General features: G+C 41.3%; 1 protein-coding gene across 1 annotated transcript in view; it reads left to right on the top strand.

The window, feature by feature from the left end:
* The window catches only part of LOC138975428 (carbonic anhydrase 2-like), a gene marked incomplete at its 5' end in the record, with an annotated part of 19,829 nt that extends 3,815 nt beyond the window's left edge, over positions 1-16,014 (top strand). The window contains 4 exon segments of the mRNA XM_070348106.1: positions 3,641-3,733; positions 5,709-5,775; positions 12,853-13,010; positions 13,471-16,014. Coding sequence (XP_070204207.1) covers positions 3,641-3,733; positions 5,709-5,775; positions 12,853-13,010; positions 13,471-13,662 — 510 coding nt within the window.
* Between the last annotated feature and the right edge of the window lie 628 nt (positions 16,015-16,642).

Raw genomic sequence — 16,642 nt, 5'->3', positions numbered from 1 at the left:
GCGTTCAGTGACAGTTTTATTCTGTGGGTTCGACAGATTGACTAAATGTTGTAATTTCGCCTTACGCGACTTGTTTTGTTTTCATTTAGAACAAAAGGATCAACAACAAAAAGCAACAAAAACAAACAAAGCATGTTCAAGAAAATGAACGAGGGGAAGATCTAAAGACACGTATGTCAAACAGGACGAACACATTTAGAAGAATATGAATTAAGGCGTTCCCCTCCCAAACCACCCCCCCCCCACACACACACACACACACCGCCACCATCCCGAACCCGATTCGGCCCCGATATACTCAAAGAGTGCGAGAGATGTGTGGGTGAGCAAACAGGAAGAGATGGGGGGGGGGGGGGGAGGGAGGGGGGACTTGAAATGAGCTACAGCAAGCCGTCATCCTTGATTGATGACCTAGTTATATAACCACAAAAGAGTAACACCCACATCATTTGACGTCCAACCCTTTAAAGCTTGTTCGGTACTGTACCGCTCTGTCTCTGTCTTTCTCTTCCAATCTGCGCGTTCGTCTGTCTGTCCGTTTTTGTTTCTGTCTGTCTGTCTGCCTGTCTGTCTGTCTCTCTCTTTGTCTCTCTCTATGTCTCTCTCTCTCTCTCTCCCTTTCTCTCTCTCTCTCTCTCTCCCTTTCTCTCTCTCTATGTCTCTCTCTCTCTCTCCCTTTCTTGCCTGTGTGATAGGGTGGAGTGGAAGGGGGTGAAATAGGCCAGGAAGCATAAACGAGACGCCAAGACAGAGGTTGCGATAACGTGACTTTTACTTAACGTATACCAGAAGCAAACACCAGAAAGTAGTGTAGATTCTCCTCAGTGAGCACACTTGGAACCTAAACTGCTGCTGACGCTAGTCGCGAAACACAAGAGCACGAATTCACAAGTCGCGATAAATTTGGGCAGAGGTTCGACACTTTCACGACAACAACATATATGAGCAGCACACAGCTCACTCGATGATCGGTCTCACTAAACGCGTCTCTCCTCTAGAAGAAGAAATTTAAGGGGCTTATTGTCCGTCAGGTCTTAAATGCCTATAATTATTGGACATGAATTGGTTTATACGATAAAAGAAACAAAAAACATAAAAAAGAAGGTGGTCAAAAGAGGGAGGATGACGGGAGTGGGGGTGATAAGATATTTAAGGGGATCTGTTAAGATTGGATAAGGACGAGTACTTTGTATCACTTGAATATAGGTGGGATCCACATACGTATTCTGGGGGGATGGGACGATAAAAAATGAGTGTTTATTTCATCCAATTGATGTCTAAATGCTCAGTCTTTTAAAGGCTGGCCACTTACGATAGCCAATAGGGAGGCTACCTAGGTGTCAGACAACGGGGGGGGGGGGGGGGGGGGCGTTCTACTTAAGATTGCCTGAAAGGGATCGTTAAAAAGGCAGAAATCGTTACAGAGGTGTCACACACCGGAAATATTACAAGTAGTTACACTAGCTAAAGGGGTGAAGAGGGCCCTGTCTGCCGTGCACACCGGATAAGGCTCATTAGATTACAACCGGTTACAAAGAAGGGGGGGGGAGGGGTAAGAGACTAAAACCTTCAAGCCACCTGGCATCTTCTATGATGTACCCTGTCAAAAGAAATGACACCCACTTGACAAAACGCCGTCCAACGATACCCAGACAGGCTGTCGGCACATTACATAACGACCACCTAAATCTGAGATAAGAGATTAGAAATGAATCCGGTCAGGAGTCTACCCTACGATAGTAAACACACAATAATCCTGGCGGGAGACACAACTTGGGTCAGGGGAAGATAATAGACAGGGGAGGCAACTGGGTCGGGCAGGAGATAATTACACAAAAAGACTGGATACGCCACTTGACTACACCTGCAAGGCATCAGAGATGTTTCGCACAGCTGCACTATACAAATATATCTTACAGTGCCTGCAAGGCATCAGAGATGTTTCGCACAGCTGCACTATACAAATATATCTTACAGTGCCTGCAAGGCATCAGAGATGTTTCGCACAGCTGCACTATACAAATATATCTTACAGTGCCTGCAAGGCATCAGAGATGTTTCGCACAGCTGCACTATACAAATATATCTTACAGTGCCTGCAAGGCATCAGAGATGTTTCGCACAGCTGCACTGTACAAATATATCTTACAGTGCCTGCAAGGCATCAGAGATGTTTCGCACAGCTGCACTATACAAATATATCTTACAGTGCCTGCAAGGCATCAGAGATGTTTCGCACAGCTGCACTATACAAATATATCTTACAGTGCCTGCAAGGCATCAGAGACGTTTCGCACAGCTGCACTATACAAATATATCTTACAGTGCCTGCAAGGCATCAGAGATGTTTCGCACAGCTGCACTATACAAATATATCTTACAGTGCCTGCAAGGCATCAGAGATGTTTCGCACAGCTGCACTATACAAATATATCTTACAGTGCCTGCAAGGCATCAGAGATGTTTCGCACAGCTGCACTATACAAATATATCTTACAGTGCCTGCAAGGCATCAGAGATGCTTCGCACAGCTGCACTGTACAAATATATCTTACAGTGCCTGCAAGGCATCAGAGATGTTTCGCGCAGCTGCACTATACAAATATATCTTACAGTGCCTGCAGCCTTGATATGTTTCGCACAGCTGCACTGTACCGTTATCACACTATGATATTCATCTCACCGGGACAGCATATTGCGCAAAACGCGCTCATCGGCACTTTCAGAGTACCCCATAAATATACCCATGCGTGAACTAAGAAGGAAAATACAAATTGCTTGCCACAATGTGTATTTTTTCTGCTTGAAAAACAGTTCGCTGATGTGGATCTGAAATGCGTATTTATTCGTTACATTTCCTGGGTTACAGTTTCTTTGAGGCAAAAGTCGTCGCGGGGAAACCCTAATTAGAAGTAAATTATATGAAATGTGTGTGTGTGTGTGTGTGTGTGTGTGTGTGTGTGTGTGTGTGTGTGTGAGTGTGTGCGTGCTTACGTGCGTGCGTGCGTGCGTGCGTGCGTACGTGTGTGTGTGTGTGTGTGTATGTGCGTGTGTGTGTGTGTGTGTGTGTGTGTGTGTGTTTTCAACCGTTCGTTATTCGACCTCACCTTACCTTACCTTACCTTATCTTATGTTACCTTACCTTTTCTTACCTTACATTTCTTCCCTTACCTTTTCTTAGGTTAACTTAGCTTAACTTACCTTACCTTACATTACCTCACTTTATCTTACCTTATCTTATCTTACCTTACTCTACCTTACCTTATCTTACCTTTCCTTACGTTACCTTATCTTACCTTACCTTACGTTACCTTACCTTATCTTACCTTACGTTACCTTACCTTATCTTACCTTACGTTACCTTACCTTATCTTACCTTACGTTACCTTACCTTATCTTACCTTACGTTACCTTACCTTATCTTACCTTACGTTACCTTACCTTATCTTACCTACGTTACCTTACCTTATCTTACCTTACGTTACCTCACCTTATCTTACCTTACGTTACCTTATCTTATCTTACCTTACGTTACCTTATCTTCCCTTATCTTATCTTACCTTACCTTCTCTTACCTTACCTTATCTTACCGTACCTTACCTTACCGCACCTTACCGTACCTGATCTTATCTAACTGCAGATGCACGTGGTGAACTACGCAGCGAGGTATGACACTCTGACAGAAGCAGTGGACCAGGACGACGGACTTGCTGTGCTCGGCGTACTGTTTCAGGTCAGTCCCTGTACCATTTTAGGTATACACATTCTGGGTTTGGTTAGTTCATTTACTACAAACAAAATCTATGAACACCACCCAAAATCTTCTTCAAACATTTTTGAATACGATTAGGTCACGAGAATGATAGTGACGATGGTATTGTTTTTCTTTATTTACTTTGTAAGATTGGTTGTTTGTTACTGTTTAATGTAGCTTTTGGTTTAAAGATACGTCACGTGCCTTCCCGTGTTGACGATCACAGATCTGTCCAGGGAACAGGAGCATCCCGCAAACTAGTCACATTCCAAAAATAAACAGCCAGGCTGCTTCTTGCGCAAATTGGGAACTGTTTGCTTGATAATTTGGTGACCGACAGCAGTGTCATCTAAAAATTAAGATAAACAAAAATGAATTAAAAAACCATGATATAAAACATCAAAAAAGTATTTAAACTGTGATCAGAAAGCAACAAAGCGCCAGAATGTATGCATGTCAGTGTCCTAATTGGAGGACGCTGTTATTTGATTTGAAGGCTTGGACAGATCTGAGAATTTGTTTGTTTGTTTGTTTGTTTGCTTAACGCCCAGCCGACCACGAAGGGCCATATCAGGGCGGTGCTGCTTTGACATATAACGTGCGCCACACACAAGACAGAAGTCGCAGCACAGGCTTCATGTCTCACCCAGTCACATTATTCTGACACCGGACCAACCAGTCCACTAACCCCATAATGCCAGACGCCAGGCGGAGCAGCCACTAGATTGCCAATTTTAAAGTCTTAGGTATGACCCGGCCGGGGTTCGAACCCACGACCTCCCGATCACGGGGCGGACGCCTTACCACTAGCCCAACCGTGCCGGTAGATCTGAGAATACATCGAGTACATTATTGTACACATGAGAAGAAATGCATTTTGTTTCTCCAACAAATAACATGTTACAAAGGAAAACGTATGATTATTCTTCTAATGACGTACATCAAGATACAATTTTATACTTGTTTAGAAGACTGTGGTGAGTGTGTCTGGGTTTTGAAGTTCGTGTTTTCATTACTAGCAATCACAGGCAAACATTACCCAATATTGACGGACTGTGTGATGATATCTTCTGCTATGGGCTGTTGAGACAGTGATATCAAAATCGAGACCAGAGGTCGAGATTTTGATATCAGTGTCGAAACAGACCAATAGCAGAAGATATCATCACACAGTCCGTCAATGTTAAATATATTGCAATTTCTCTGGACATTTTGTATTCACTGTAAAGAAATTACAAAAGTATTTGTCTCAGTTTTGGCTGTTCCATATCCCTCCCTCTGATTATTATTCATTTTTGTTCATTATTTTCTTGTACTTTCCAGTATTTCCAAATGTCTTTTCTTTCAAAATGTAATTAGTCACTTGCTCAACTAAATTCTGGGATAATTACATTTTTATATATATTTTTTTGTTTTTAAATTTAGGTGTCTTTGTTTTTGAAGTGGGGAAGCAACGGAAATGTCGTCGATATCACTTTTGCAATGAGCTCAGTTTTGCCCAATTGACCAATAGAAATCTACGTAACATATGAAATAGCAATATAAAATACTAAAGCATAGACTAAACATATAACAGCGACAAATACAAAACCACCTGGGGATACATTTTACAAAAACGACTAGAACTAACAAACAACCACTAAAATAAAATTAAAATAAAATCTCTATTCTCCCCTAGAGTATTACCTGAGGTGCAAAGTGCTTCTACTCTAAACCAAAAAGAACACCAAACACAGGAGGAAAACAGGGCTCTCTAAATTAAACATAAATAAACATCACCATGTCCTCAGTGAAAAAAGTGGCTATATTGCTTCCACTCAGACACGAACTGCATATAACGCCCATTAATTATGTGTTGATATTTTTCTGCTTCACCCCAATTTTTCGCATAATTTATAAAGGCTGAGACAGGAATGCATATTTAACTTGAAAGCTTATAATACCATTATTTCAGATATCAGACCGGGACAACCCAGCGTTCGAACCCCTGGCGGAGTCTCTGCAGTACATTCACAAAGCTGGTATGGTTGTGTGTGTGTCTGATGTACCCTGTGAAATTGCATTCCATATGTTTTGTCCAGTGGGTTTGAAAGGGAAAAACACGCACCCCAGTACATACACAAAGCTGGTATGGTTGTGTGTGTGTCTGATGTACTGTGAAATTGCATACCAGGTGTTTTGTCCAGTGGGTTTGAAAGTGATACAACGCACCCCAGTACATACACAAATCTGGTATGGTTGTGTGTGTGTGTGTGATGTACTGTGAAATTGCATTCCATATGTTTTGTCCAGTGGGTTTGAAAGGGAAAAACACGCACCCCAGTACATACACAAAGCTGGTATGGTTGTGTGTGTGTGTGTCGGATGTACTGTGAAATTGCGTACCAGATGTTTTGTCAAGTGGGCTAGAAAGTGATACAACGCACCCCAGTACATACACAAAGCTGGTATGGTTGTGTGTGTGTGTGATGTACTGTGAAATTGCATACCAGATGTTTTGTCCAGTGGGTTTGAAAGTGATACAACGCACCCCAGTACATACACAAAGCTGGTATGGTTGTGTGTGTGTGTGATGTACTGTGACATTGCATACCAGATGTTATGTCCAGTGGGTTTGAAAGTGAAAAAACGTACCCCAGTACATACACAAAGCTTGTATGGTTGTGTGTGTGTCTGATATACTGTGAAATTGCATACCAGATGTTTTGTCTAGTGGGCTAGAAAGTGATACAACGCACCCAGTAAATAAAGATAATCATCAGCAAACCAAATCAGTTAAGCAACCAATTCAATAACTTCACTAGCAGTCAATATAGTGCAATGAACATGATTGCATTTCTATGGTTTGTGGTGTTTTCTTTTTTTACGTTTATTTCTTCGGGGGGGGGGGGGGGGGGTAATACAAAATGATACCATAATTTTGATACTTACCGATTACCGTAATCGACACCAGTTCCATCAACAAAATAGATTCAGCTATTAAAAAACACGTTTTTGTTGTGTTGTTTGGTTTCTTTTCGTTGCTGTTGTTCTTTCTGGTAGTGCTCAGTAACTTTTTTTGAAATGTGATTTTGGGGATACTTTTTACTAAAATGATCAAAGTCCTGTTATCTTTCAGTGTGTCAAACTGATTTGTGATGCATACAATACAAGCAAAAATGTGTGTACTCAGCAAACCAAAGGTGGCGGAGACATGGTTGTAAAATAATCGTCATGCAGCCATTTTGGATTCCTGACTCACAAAATAATAATAATGATAATACGAGAATTTATAAGGCGCACATATCTCACGACAAGGCGACTCAAGGCGCACAATATATAGCGCGAACCACAATTGACTGTGCTCTCCGCGCTTTACATATTAAAGGACCAGACCACCCTGTTTTAAAGGTTATTAGAACCACTAACCGATGACTGAAGGTTAGAGAAATGCACCTAAAGATTCCAAAAATGTAAAGAAATTCACCGATTCGTAGCTTTATCATTGTGATTTAATTAAAACCGTTCCGCCAAATTCGTCTGCTAAACGAGACTTCGAAATGGCCGCCAGTAGACGAGAACCGGATGTGACGTCATTTCGTGTACAGCTTAGGCTCAAGTGCCAAGTGGGCGTTTGCCTACATCGAGCATCAACAACACGCCGAAGGAATGCGCACGGCTGCTGATAGCTATGAAGTATAGAAAAAAGGTTCAGGCATCAGTTGTCACCTTTTTCCGATGGGCTTACAACTTCTGCAGCAAGACTGATTAACTGGAAACGGCCAACACGATGTGCTGTGTTTCGCGACACTTTCTTCCAATGTGAACGCAGTTAAGCCGGCAAGAAAACCTGGCACACACAAAACAGCTGTTGCCTGACGCAGTTCCAGTTCCGACAATTGTTGACCACTCACAGGAGGTCAGAAACCGGATACCAATGTCATCAGAACGATCTGCTTTCACTAAACGCAAACGAAAGGAAGTGAGTACATGTATACTGAATGTGTTCTGTAAGGGATAGGGGTTCAGTGTCACTGGGCGTTTTTGTCAGACTGACAGTATTTGTAGTGGAATGGCATCTGTTCCTAATTTTAAGCACATGTGTTAAGATTACAGATTAAAACATATATCTGTTACTACATGTCCGTCCCCATGCACCCACCTTAAAGTTCCCTCTCTCTCTCCCTCTTTTACACTCACCTGGGTAATCGATGAGTCTCAGGTTTAATCAGTGTCCGTCCATATACACATAGACATTCACACAAACACACACACGTTGTTATAGTTGTTATCTTTTAATTCAGTGTTGTATTAAATGGATAAAGAAATCGTTAATACAGCAAGCTTGCATGAATAATTTGCTGTTGTCCTTTTTTTCAGATCAGGTTCTGTAATACAGTAATTATAATTAATACAAGTACAAATTCATGTTTGCAGTCATACTCATAGTGTGTGAGTGTGTGTGTGTGTGTGTGTGTGTGTGTGTGTGCGTGCGTGTGTGTGTGTGTGTGTGTGTGTGTGTGTGAAAAGCACTTTGATACTTAAAACATCTGTGTTATTTGATTTTATTACAAAACTGCAGTCAGAATATTAAGCAGACCTATTCCAACAATACATTTTGATCAGCAGTAAATGTAATGTCAAATTATGAACAACAATCATGTGAGCAGATATATCTAACAGAAACAAATAGTCTAGCAAAATAATACAACCAAGTACATGTTCGGACATCATCATCCACATCAAAACATTGATTGTAGGAAGAGCACAACTCTGTGTTATTACCACTGCTTCAGTCAAACTGCCAGTTCAACTTTATCTCTGTGGGTTTTTTTTTCTCTCAGAGTAACATGGGAAAAAAACCTTTAAAAAACTTGCATGCTACAGAGCTGGATTGTTTCTAGTGATCATGCAGCATGATTTTTCCGCATAGAAAACTACTGAAACACCTAAACAGAAATAACAATGTCTACAGAAAAAATCCACTGTTTGATTGCTGTCTGTAGTAGCTCCTCTTGCTAACAGTGGCATTAAAATAATTAAAACTAAGCTATGCTCTCTTGGGGGGGGGGGGGGGAAGTGCTCTAAGTACTTTTTGTGTCTACATAGGCAAAACAAAACTATGCAATGTTTCAGATTTCCTGACCCACCCTATGTTTTTCCTCCTTATCCTGGACTATTTTGGACTTTTACAAAAACTTGTGTACTTCAAAAATGACAAATCTTAATTTTGCAGGCTTACAAGGAAATTGACTCTTCTCTTACAACCAGAATACACCATGATTTCATTCAAATAAAAAACTACATGCACCTGAGAAAAAAACACTTTAATTCAAGAAGTTAGACCTCCTAACCCCAGCTTTTCAATTCAATTCAATACGTTGTTGATGTTGATTATGGAGCTTAACGTCCTCCCAGGTAACTAGGGACCTATATTGGGACATGATTTTTTATACAATGTTAAAAGTGTAGGGTGTAATGGGGGGGAGGGGGACTGGAGGGTGACGGGGTGTAGTCGCTAATAAATTTAAAGGTGCGTTTATTATCTAATATGCCAGACATTTTGTTTTGGCTTGTGTACAGAATAACATCACATAAAATCGCACTCGCAAAACATACAAAACACATAAAATGTACACATCAGTACACACATAACCCAAACCACACATATCCATACCAGCACCATCACACACATATCCACATACATACTCTAGTTTGTACATTATAAAAATAAATACATTATGATTAATATCATTACTAGTCAACTTAAATTAAGGCTCAAAATAGGTCTTAAGATGGATGTTATTTAGTGTAATGAAGAGATTATAAAAACCAAAAAAAGCTATGAGAAAGAAAAGTATGAAAGAATTATGCCCATTCTCCAGTGAAAGTTCTGCTGATTGTGGTAACTTTTTTTTTCTGTCTAAAACAGGCATCAGGTTAACTGAACGAGCTGTTTGAGGGGGTGGTGATCCTAACACTGGCCTATGGCAACACTGGCCTATGGCAGCTACAACAAAGCTCTGCATACACAGCAAGACTACAATGCAACAGTGCCCAGACTTTGACTGCTACAGCTAGACCAGTTGACAAAGCTCAAGTTGTCACCAAGCAGGACGCCCCAACTGGCAACCAACTATATAGACTGAGGCTGCCTATCTCCAAATCTGACAAAGCAAGAATTGTTACGCAAGCTCCACATTTCTGTTTGCAGTTTAAGCCGACCTTAAGTATGCAATGGTTATGCACATCCCCCCCCCCACACACACACACCCCGCAGTTGAGAGTTGTAATGTACCTTTTATTTATCTTACATACATTTGAAGCCTGTGTAGCTCTGTGACAGAAAGAGGTCTCTGATGGCAGCGACCAGACAGCCAGGAAGAACTTTTCTGTTCTTTCGGAAAGTCAGTGAGTGTGCAACTTGTCAGTATGTTCTGAACACATCAAAACATTTTCTTTAATTTAAGCTACATAATATCATGTGGATGCACTGATTGGGTGTAAATAATAACAGCAATTGGTACAGTCAATTCACTAAATGTGCAACAAAACCCTAATCATCAGACATTTTACAACAGCAAACTTCAACAGTCCTTTTACTTTCCTGAATGTCATTACCCGCTATTACGAGCTAGTCGTGTGACAGAGAGTTTTCTTGCACACGAGACTGTAGATGTTTCACGACGGCTTTAGCCGGAGTGAAACAGCAGCATTCGAGTGTGCAAGAACACTCTCTGTCACACGACTAGCTCGTAATGGCGATTATGTCTCACAGCTTCAACAGAGGAGAGAACAAACACGTTTTGCGTACTCACGCTTGATAAACCTAAACACAGGAGCAGCCATTGTGGAGAGATCTACTTTTTGACGAAAGTGAACGAACAACTATGAATGACGTCTCGGTATATGTGAATGACGTCACAGTCATCGTCACAGTCTGTATCTTTTGAAGCATTCCATTCTTCATGACGTCTTTCTGTGTCTGCATCCGCAAAATGTTTGTTCTTTCCGGGGTCTTTGTCATCTATGTTCAGAACTCTGTCCTTCTAGTTTCAGACTAACAGGCCTCCTGAGCGAGCCACTTTCCAAGGGAAGCTAAACTCGCGTATGGAAACAGTACTGTAGTCTGGGATGCCGTTTTCAGTATTCTCAGCGTTGAAGAATTTGTAAAGAGAAGACACGACAACAGCAGGAGAAATAAAAGTCGTGTGTGCATTTTGGGGCTTTTGGAGGGACGATTTCGAGTTTGAATCCGTTCTTGCACATGCTCCAAAGCGTGCAACATACAATCTTGCACACGTTTGCTTTAGTAGTGGCAAAGAAGGAAAGCGTGTGACATTATTATTTATTAAAACATGCATCTAGAGCAACATACATATAAATCTTCTTTTATTAAAGTTCACCTGAAATTCAGGCTGCTTTCCCATGCAAAGTACAAATGCAAGTGTCCATAAACCAGGGTTTAATACATGTAGTATGTGAGTGAGTTCTGATGAAAAAGTGATTGTGTTGTAATATTGGTTATTACTGAGTGTTGATGTTACAATGATTACATTATAAAAACAACAACAACAGAACAATGTGAAGAGCAAACTTCTTCTGTGGGCATGCAAGTGAGTTAATCTTGTGTGTGTGTGTGAAACTATATTTGACTGAGTGTCACATTTAAATGACAACAGTTTTCTTGATAGCCTTTAAAAACAACAACAAATACATACATTTAAAAATCAAACAAATATAGGCACCTCAAAAAAAGTTGTATGTACACCTTCGTGGCTGGTGATGCATTCTTGCTCCCCTGCAAGTTTTCATTCTACAATGTACCTCAGGCTAGCTTCCTCTCTCTCTCAAATCTGCCCCTCCCACACAATACAACAGGTACAGTGGCCACTCTGACACCAGTCTCTGAAATAATCAAGAACAGTTAAAACTGCGATGAGCCGCTGTTGTTCTTTTACTCGTGAATGCAATGCATGAACACTTAAACAATATCCCACTTATTCGCGAGTGCGTTGACAAGGCGAGAGTGAAAAAATAGCACAGACTCGAAAGCAGACGATAAGTTCAGCACAGAGAGCGGGCGTGTTTACCTTTGATCGCTGAGACAAACAGAGTCGCAATTTTCATCGTCACTGTCTTTTCACTACTGCTGGAAGTGGCCTCCGCTCCTTATCTTTCATGCTAGATTCGAGGAGAGAAACTGGTAGTTCGAACATGTACGGTTCAATTTTGTCTGCAGTCACGCTTGTTGCCATGTTGGTAAACGGCATCTTCACACTGTGTGACGTCACGGATAATTTATTCATAAGCCAGTCTCGCGAAGATCACGCGGCACAATGGCGGGTCGTTTTGGAGAAGAAATCCGTCGCTTCGGTCACAAAATTCGTCGGATTACGGCCTTACAAGATTCCGAAGTAAACCAAACATTGTTGAAGACGGTAAGAAAGTGGTTTTCTAACTAACTGCAAACATCGGGAAGTGTTCGGTCGCGCAGGAACACGATTCGAAGCGTTTTTGACGCTAAAACAGCATGGTCTGGACCTTTAATTTCTGCCGTGTGAGATGGAATTTTTTACACAATCCCTCACAGTACCTTGATAAATGTCATGCGAAGAAATGTCTTCATATATTTCAAGAAATCTTCTCTGCTTGAATAAAAATTTATTTCAAATCTGTTGATACAAAACTGTGGGAGCAGTATGTACATGGGTACATTTTATGTTTAGAACGCCCTGTATATTTAAAGAGAGACCGGCACGGTTGGCCTAGTGGTAAGGCGTCCGCCCCGTGATCGGGAGGTCGTGGGTTCGAACCCCGGCCGGGTCATACCTAAGACTTTAAAATTGGCAATCTAGTGGCTGCTCCGCCTGGCGTCTGGCATTATGGGGTTAGTGCTAGGACTGGTTGGTCCGGTGTCAGAATAATGTGACTGGGTGAGACATGAAGCCTGTGCTGCGACTTCTGTCTTGTGTGTGGCGCACGTTATATGTCAAAGCAGCACCGCCCTGATATGGCCCTTCGTGGTCGGCTGGGCGTTAAGCAAACAAACAAACAAAATTTAAAGAGAAATGAAATTGTCTGTGTCACATTTATTTCTCTCTCTTTCCCCCTGTCAGGTGAGTTCCAAATGGTAGGCGGTGTACGCCTGCGTTCTTTGCTGCCCAAGGATACCTCCCGTTTCTACCGGTACAGCGGAAGTCTCACCACACCGAAGTGCTTCGAGACGGTCACGTGGACAATCTTCGAAGAACCGCAGAAAATCTCCGCTCGGCAAGTAAGTGGCTGAATCTATCATTTGTAACTGTTGTTGTTGTACGCGTCTTGCTACCTTGGAAAGACTGCCTCGCTGACCTTGCATCACAATTCACACAGCTCATCCGTCCAGATGTAGTGATGAACATGGAGAGTTATTAATTGCCCCTTCTTGTAAACGCGCGCGCGATGTACAACAACCACACACACACACACACACACACACACACACATATATATATATATATATATATATATATATATACACATACATACACACTCACACACACACATACGCACACACACGCACACACACATACACGCACACACACATACACACACACACACACACACAGACAGACACACACACACACACACACACAGCACCACAACCACCACCCACCCCGCACCCACACCACACAGACTTATCCTCCCACCCAACCACCTACCTCTGCTTATCTGCGTGTTTCACTGATGTCCAGCTTGCCCGGCTGCGCGACCTTCTCCACGAGGACGGCCACTACTCCGACGTCACCAACGACCCGAAGAGCGGCAGTGTCGGCGGCGCCCACAACGCTCACAACTATCTCGTCGACAACTGGCGCCCCCTGCAGGCTTTGCACAGCAGGATTATCAAGCAGAGCTTTCCCTTCGCGTCGCCAAGAACGGGTTAGTGACAGCTTCAGGCTTCCAAACTTCCAATTTCTCTTCGCCCCCTCGCGAGTACGTTGAGTACACGGGAGAAAAAACACAAAGGCGTAGGACAACAACTACTTTGGATTACGACCCTGAACGGAACTGGACTGATTTGTACTTTTTTTTCTCTCTCGAGTTTATGTGTGTGTTTTGTTTGTTTTGGTACGGAAACGTGCGCTGCAACTGTATCTAAGCCAGATTTACCGTTCAGAAGCAAGTTAAGGTCCAGTCAAGAAAAAGTATCAGTTTTCGTCGTGGAGGCATGTTGCTACGGTCCATCATTTCGTCAGTGGGTCAATTTTTAAACACAATTTGTTTAGGGGCCAATTATACCTGCGCAGAGTCAGCGGCGCTGCATGCTGCGGTAGGGATTATGACGATTATGACAAGTCCTGTTTTCTTTTCACGCAACGTCTAGCGGGATGGGAAAAAAAGAATTACCGCAATAATCTGCAGTGCGTCGTCGGTGCCGCTGACTCTTCGCAGATGTATTTTGCCCCTTAGCACCGATTATGGACCCTTTGCGTCGATTTCATCACACTTCAAAATCAGAATCTTTGCAAGGATGTCGCACGGCACAATAAAGCTGTCTGCTAAAAATGATCCTCGAGAAACAGTCCTTTTGTGAATTCTAAACAAGTCGCGTAAGGCGAAATTACTACATTTAGTCAAGGTGTGGAACTCACAGAATGAAACTAAACGCACTACATTTTTTCACAATGACCGTAGTCCGCCGCTAGTGCAGTGCAAAAGGCAGTGAAAGTGACGAGCCTGTTTAGCGCGGTAGCGGTTGCGCTGTGCTGCATAGCACGCTTTACTGTACCTCTCTTCGTTTTAACTTTCTGAGCGTGTTTTTAATCCAAACATATTATATCTATATGTTTTTGGAATCAGCAACCGACAAGGAATAAGATGAAATTGTTTTTAAAACGATTTCGGAAATTTAATTTTAATCATAATTTTTATATTTTTAATTTTCAGAGCTTGTTTTTAATCCGAATATAACATATTTATATGTTTTTGAAATCAGAACATGATGAAGAATAAAATAAAAGTAATTTTGGATCGTTTTATAAAAAAATAATTTTAACCACAATTTTCAGATGTGACCAAAGTCATTAATTAATTTTTAAGCCTCCATGCTAAAATGCAATACCGAAGTCCAGCCTTCGTCGAAGATTGCTTGGCCAAACTTTCAATCAATTTGATTGAAAAATGAAGGTGTGACAGTGCTGCCTCACCTTTTACAAAAAGCCGGATATGACGTCATAAAAGACATTTATCGAAAAAAAAGAAAAATAAGTCTGGGGATATCATACCCAGGAACTCTCATGCAAAATGTCATAAAGATCGGTCCAGTAGTTTACTCTGAATCGCTCTACACACACACACACACACACACACACACACACACACACACACACACACACACACACACACACACACACACACACACACACACACACATACACCACGACCCTCGTCTCGATTCCCGCTCTATGTTAAAACATTTAGTCAAAACTTGACTAAATGTAAAAAGGCAAATTTCAATCAGATTATTTGACCCTTGATTTTTTAGCACATTTTCAAAGATTGTATACATTTTCTTGACTGGTCCTTAAATATTTATTGAAGAGTGAAATATGCTAGATATTTCGCAGAACGGTGAATGGTTATTCAGGGAGGTGCATTGTTATGCAGAGAAGGGCATGGTTATGCAGAGAAGGGCATGGTTATGCAGAGAGGTTCAAGATTATGCAGAGAGGTGTATGCTTATGCAGAGAAGTGTTTAATTATGAAAACATATGGATGATTGTGCAGAATGGTGTACAATTATACACATACGTGGATGATTTGATACAGAGAGAGGTATGATATAAGTTACACAGATTGGTGATTATGCAGAGAGGTGGATTCTGGGATATTGGTTTTGAATCTACGAGGAAAAAATCAATGTTTCGGAGTATTCATGTAAGTTGGGAACTACGGAACTGTGGTAACTACTCAGTTTTTAGCTTTACACAGCAAAAAGTGTTTGTCACTTTTCAATCAAACGTAGTATGACTGTAAACCCACAACATCATTTGGCAAAAGGTCTTTTTTTCATTTTTTTTTCAACATGGTTTTATTTCTTTTTGGTAGGTACTTTTTTTATAATGCGTCCACAACGAGCATGATATTACAACCAACAATGTAATCTCTCTACTTTCAAGCCTCTCATAGTTACAGAGTTTGACAGTGGTATTAGCAACCAAAAGATATATTTACTCGAGAATTTGTCCTCAAACCTTTTTATTTGTTTGAAATTAATAAAACAACGCATCACGGAATGTCATGTGTATTTTATAACAGATATGACTGGAACAGTGTAAGAATGATTATCATGTGGCTTTAGTTAAAAAAATCCAGATAACTTCAAACTAAGTATCACAAGCACATATTTGCCACCAACGACTGTAAACGAAGATCGAAATTTACGTTCACGCCATTCTTCTTCTTCTTCTTCTGCGTTCGTGGGCTGAAACTCCCACGTTCACTCGTGTTTTTTTTGCACGAGTGGAATTTTACGTGTATGGCCGTTTTTACCCCGCCATTAAGGCAGCCATACGCCGCTTTCGGGGGAAGTTCACGCCATTCAAAGTTAATCCTTATTTCACAACAGGAAAGACGATTTTTTTTATCTGATCGTTAATTGTGTGGTAAAAAAGATGGAGATAATATCTGGTATTTTTGTGTGTGTTACACTTAGCATAATAAACATTGTATTTGTGTCTATTTTTCCTCTAAAATTCCAAACAAAAAAGAGGCAAAGCAAACCTTGTCCGTTTAACCCTTTCGCTGCCTGTAGCTCCACAGACAAAAAAACCCCACATTTTAATGATTACGAAAATAAAACAATAACAACAACAAACTAAAATGTAAGTGTGTGTGTGCTGCACTCATTTATACACCAAGGGC

Source organism: Littorina saxatilis, linkage group LG9, assembly GCF_037325665.1.
Source record: "Littorina saxatilis isolate snail1 linkage group LG9, US_GU_Lsax_2.0, whole genome shotgun sequence".
NCBI classification, from domain to species: domain Eukaryota; kingdom Metazoa; phylum Mollusca; class Gastropoda; order Littorinimorpha; family Littorinidae; genus Littorina; species Littorina saxatilis.
Note: the sequence above shows the minus strand (reverse complement) of the source record. Positions and strands in the feature narration are given on the sequence as shown.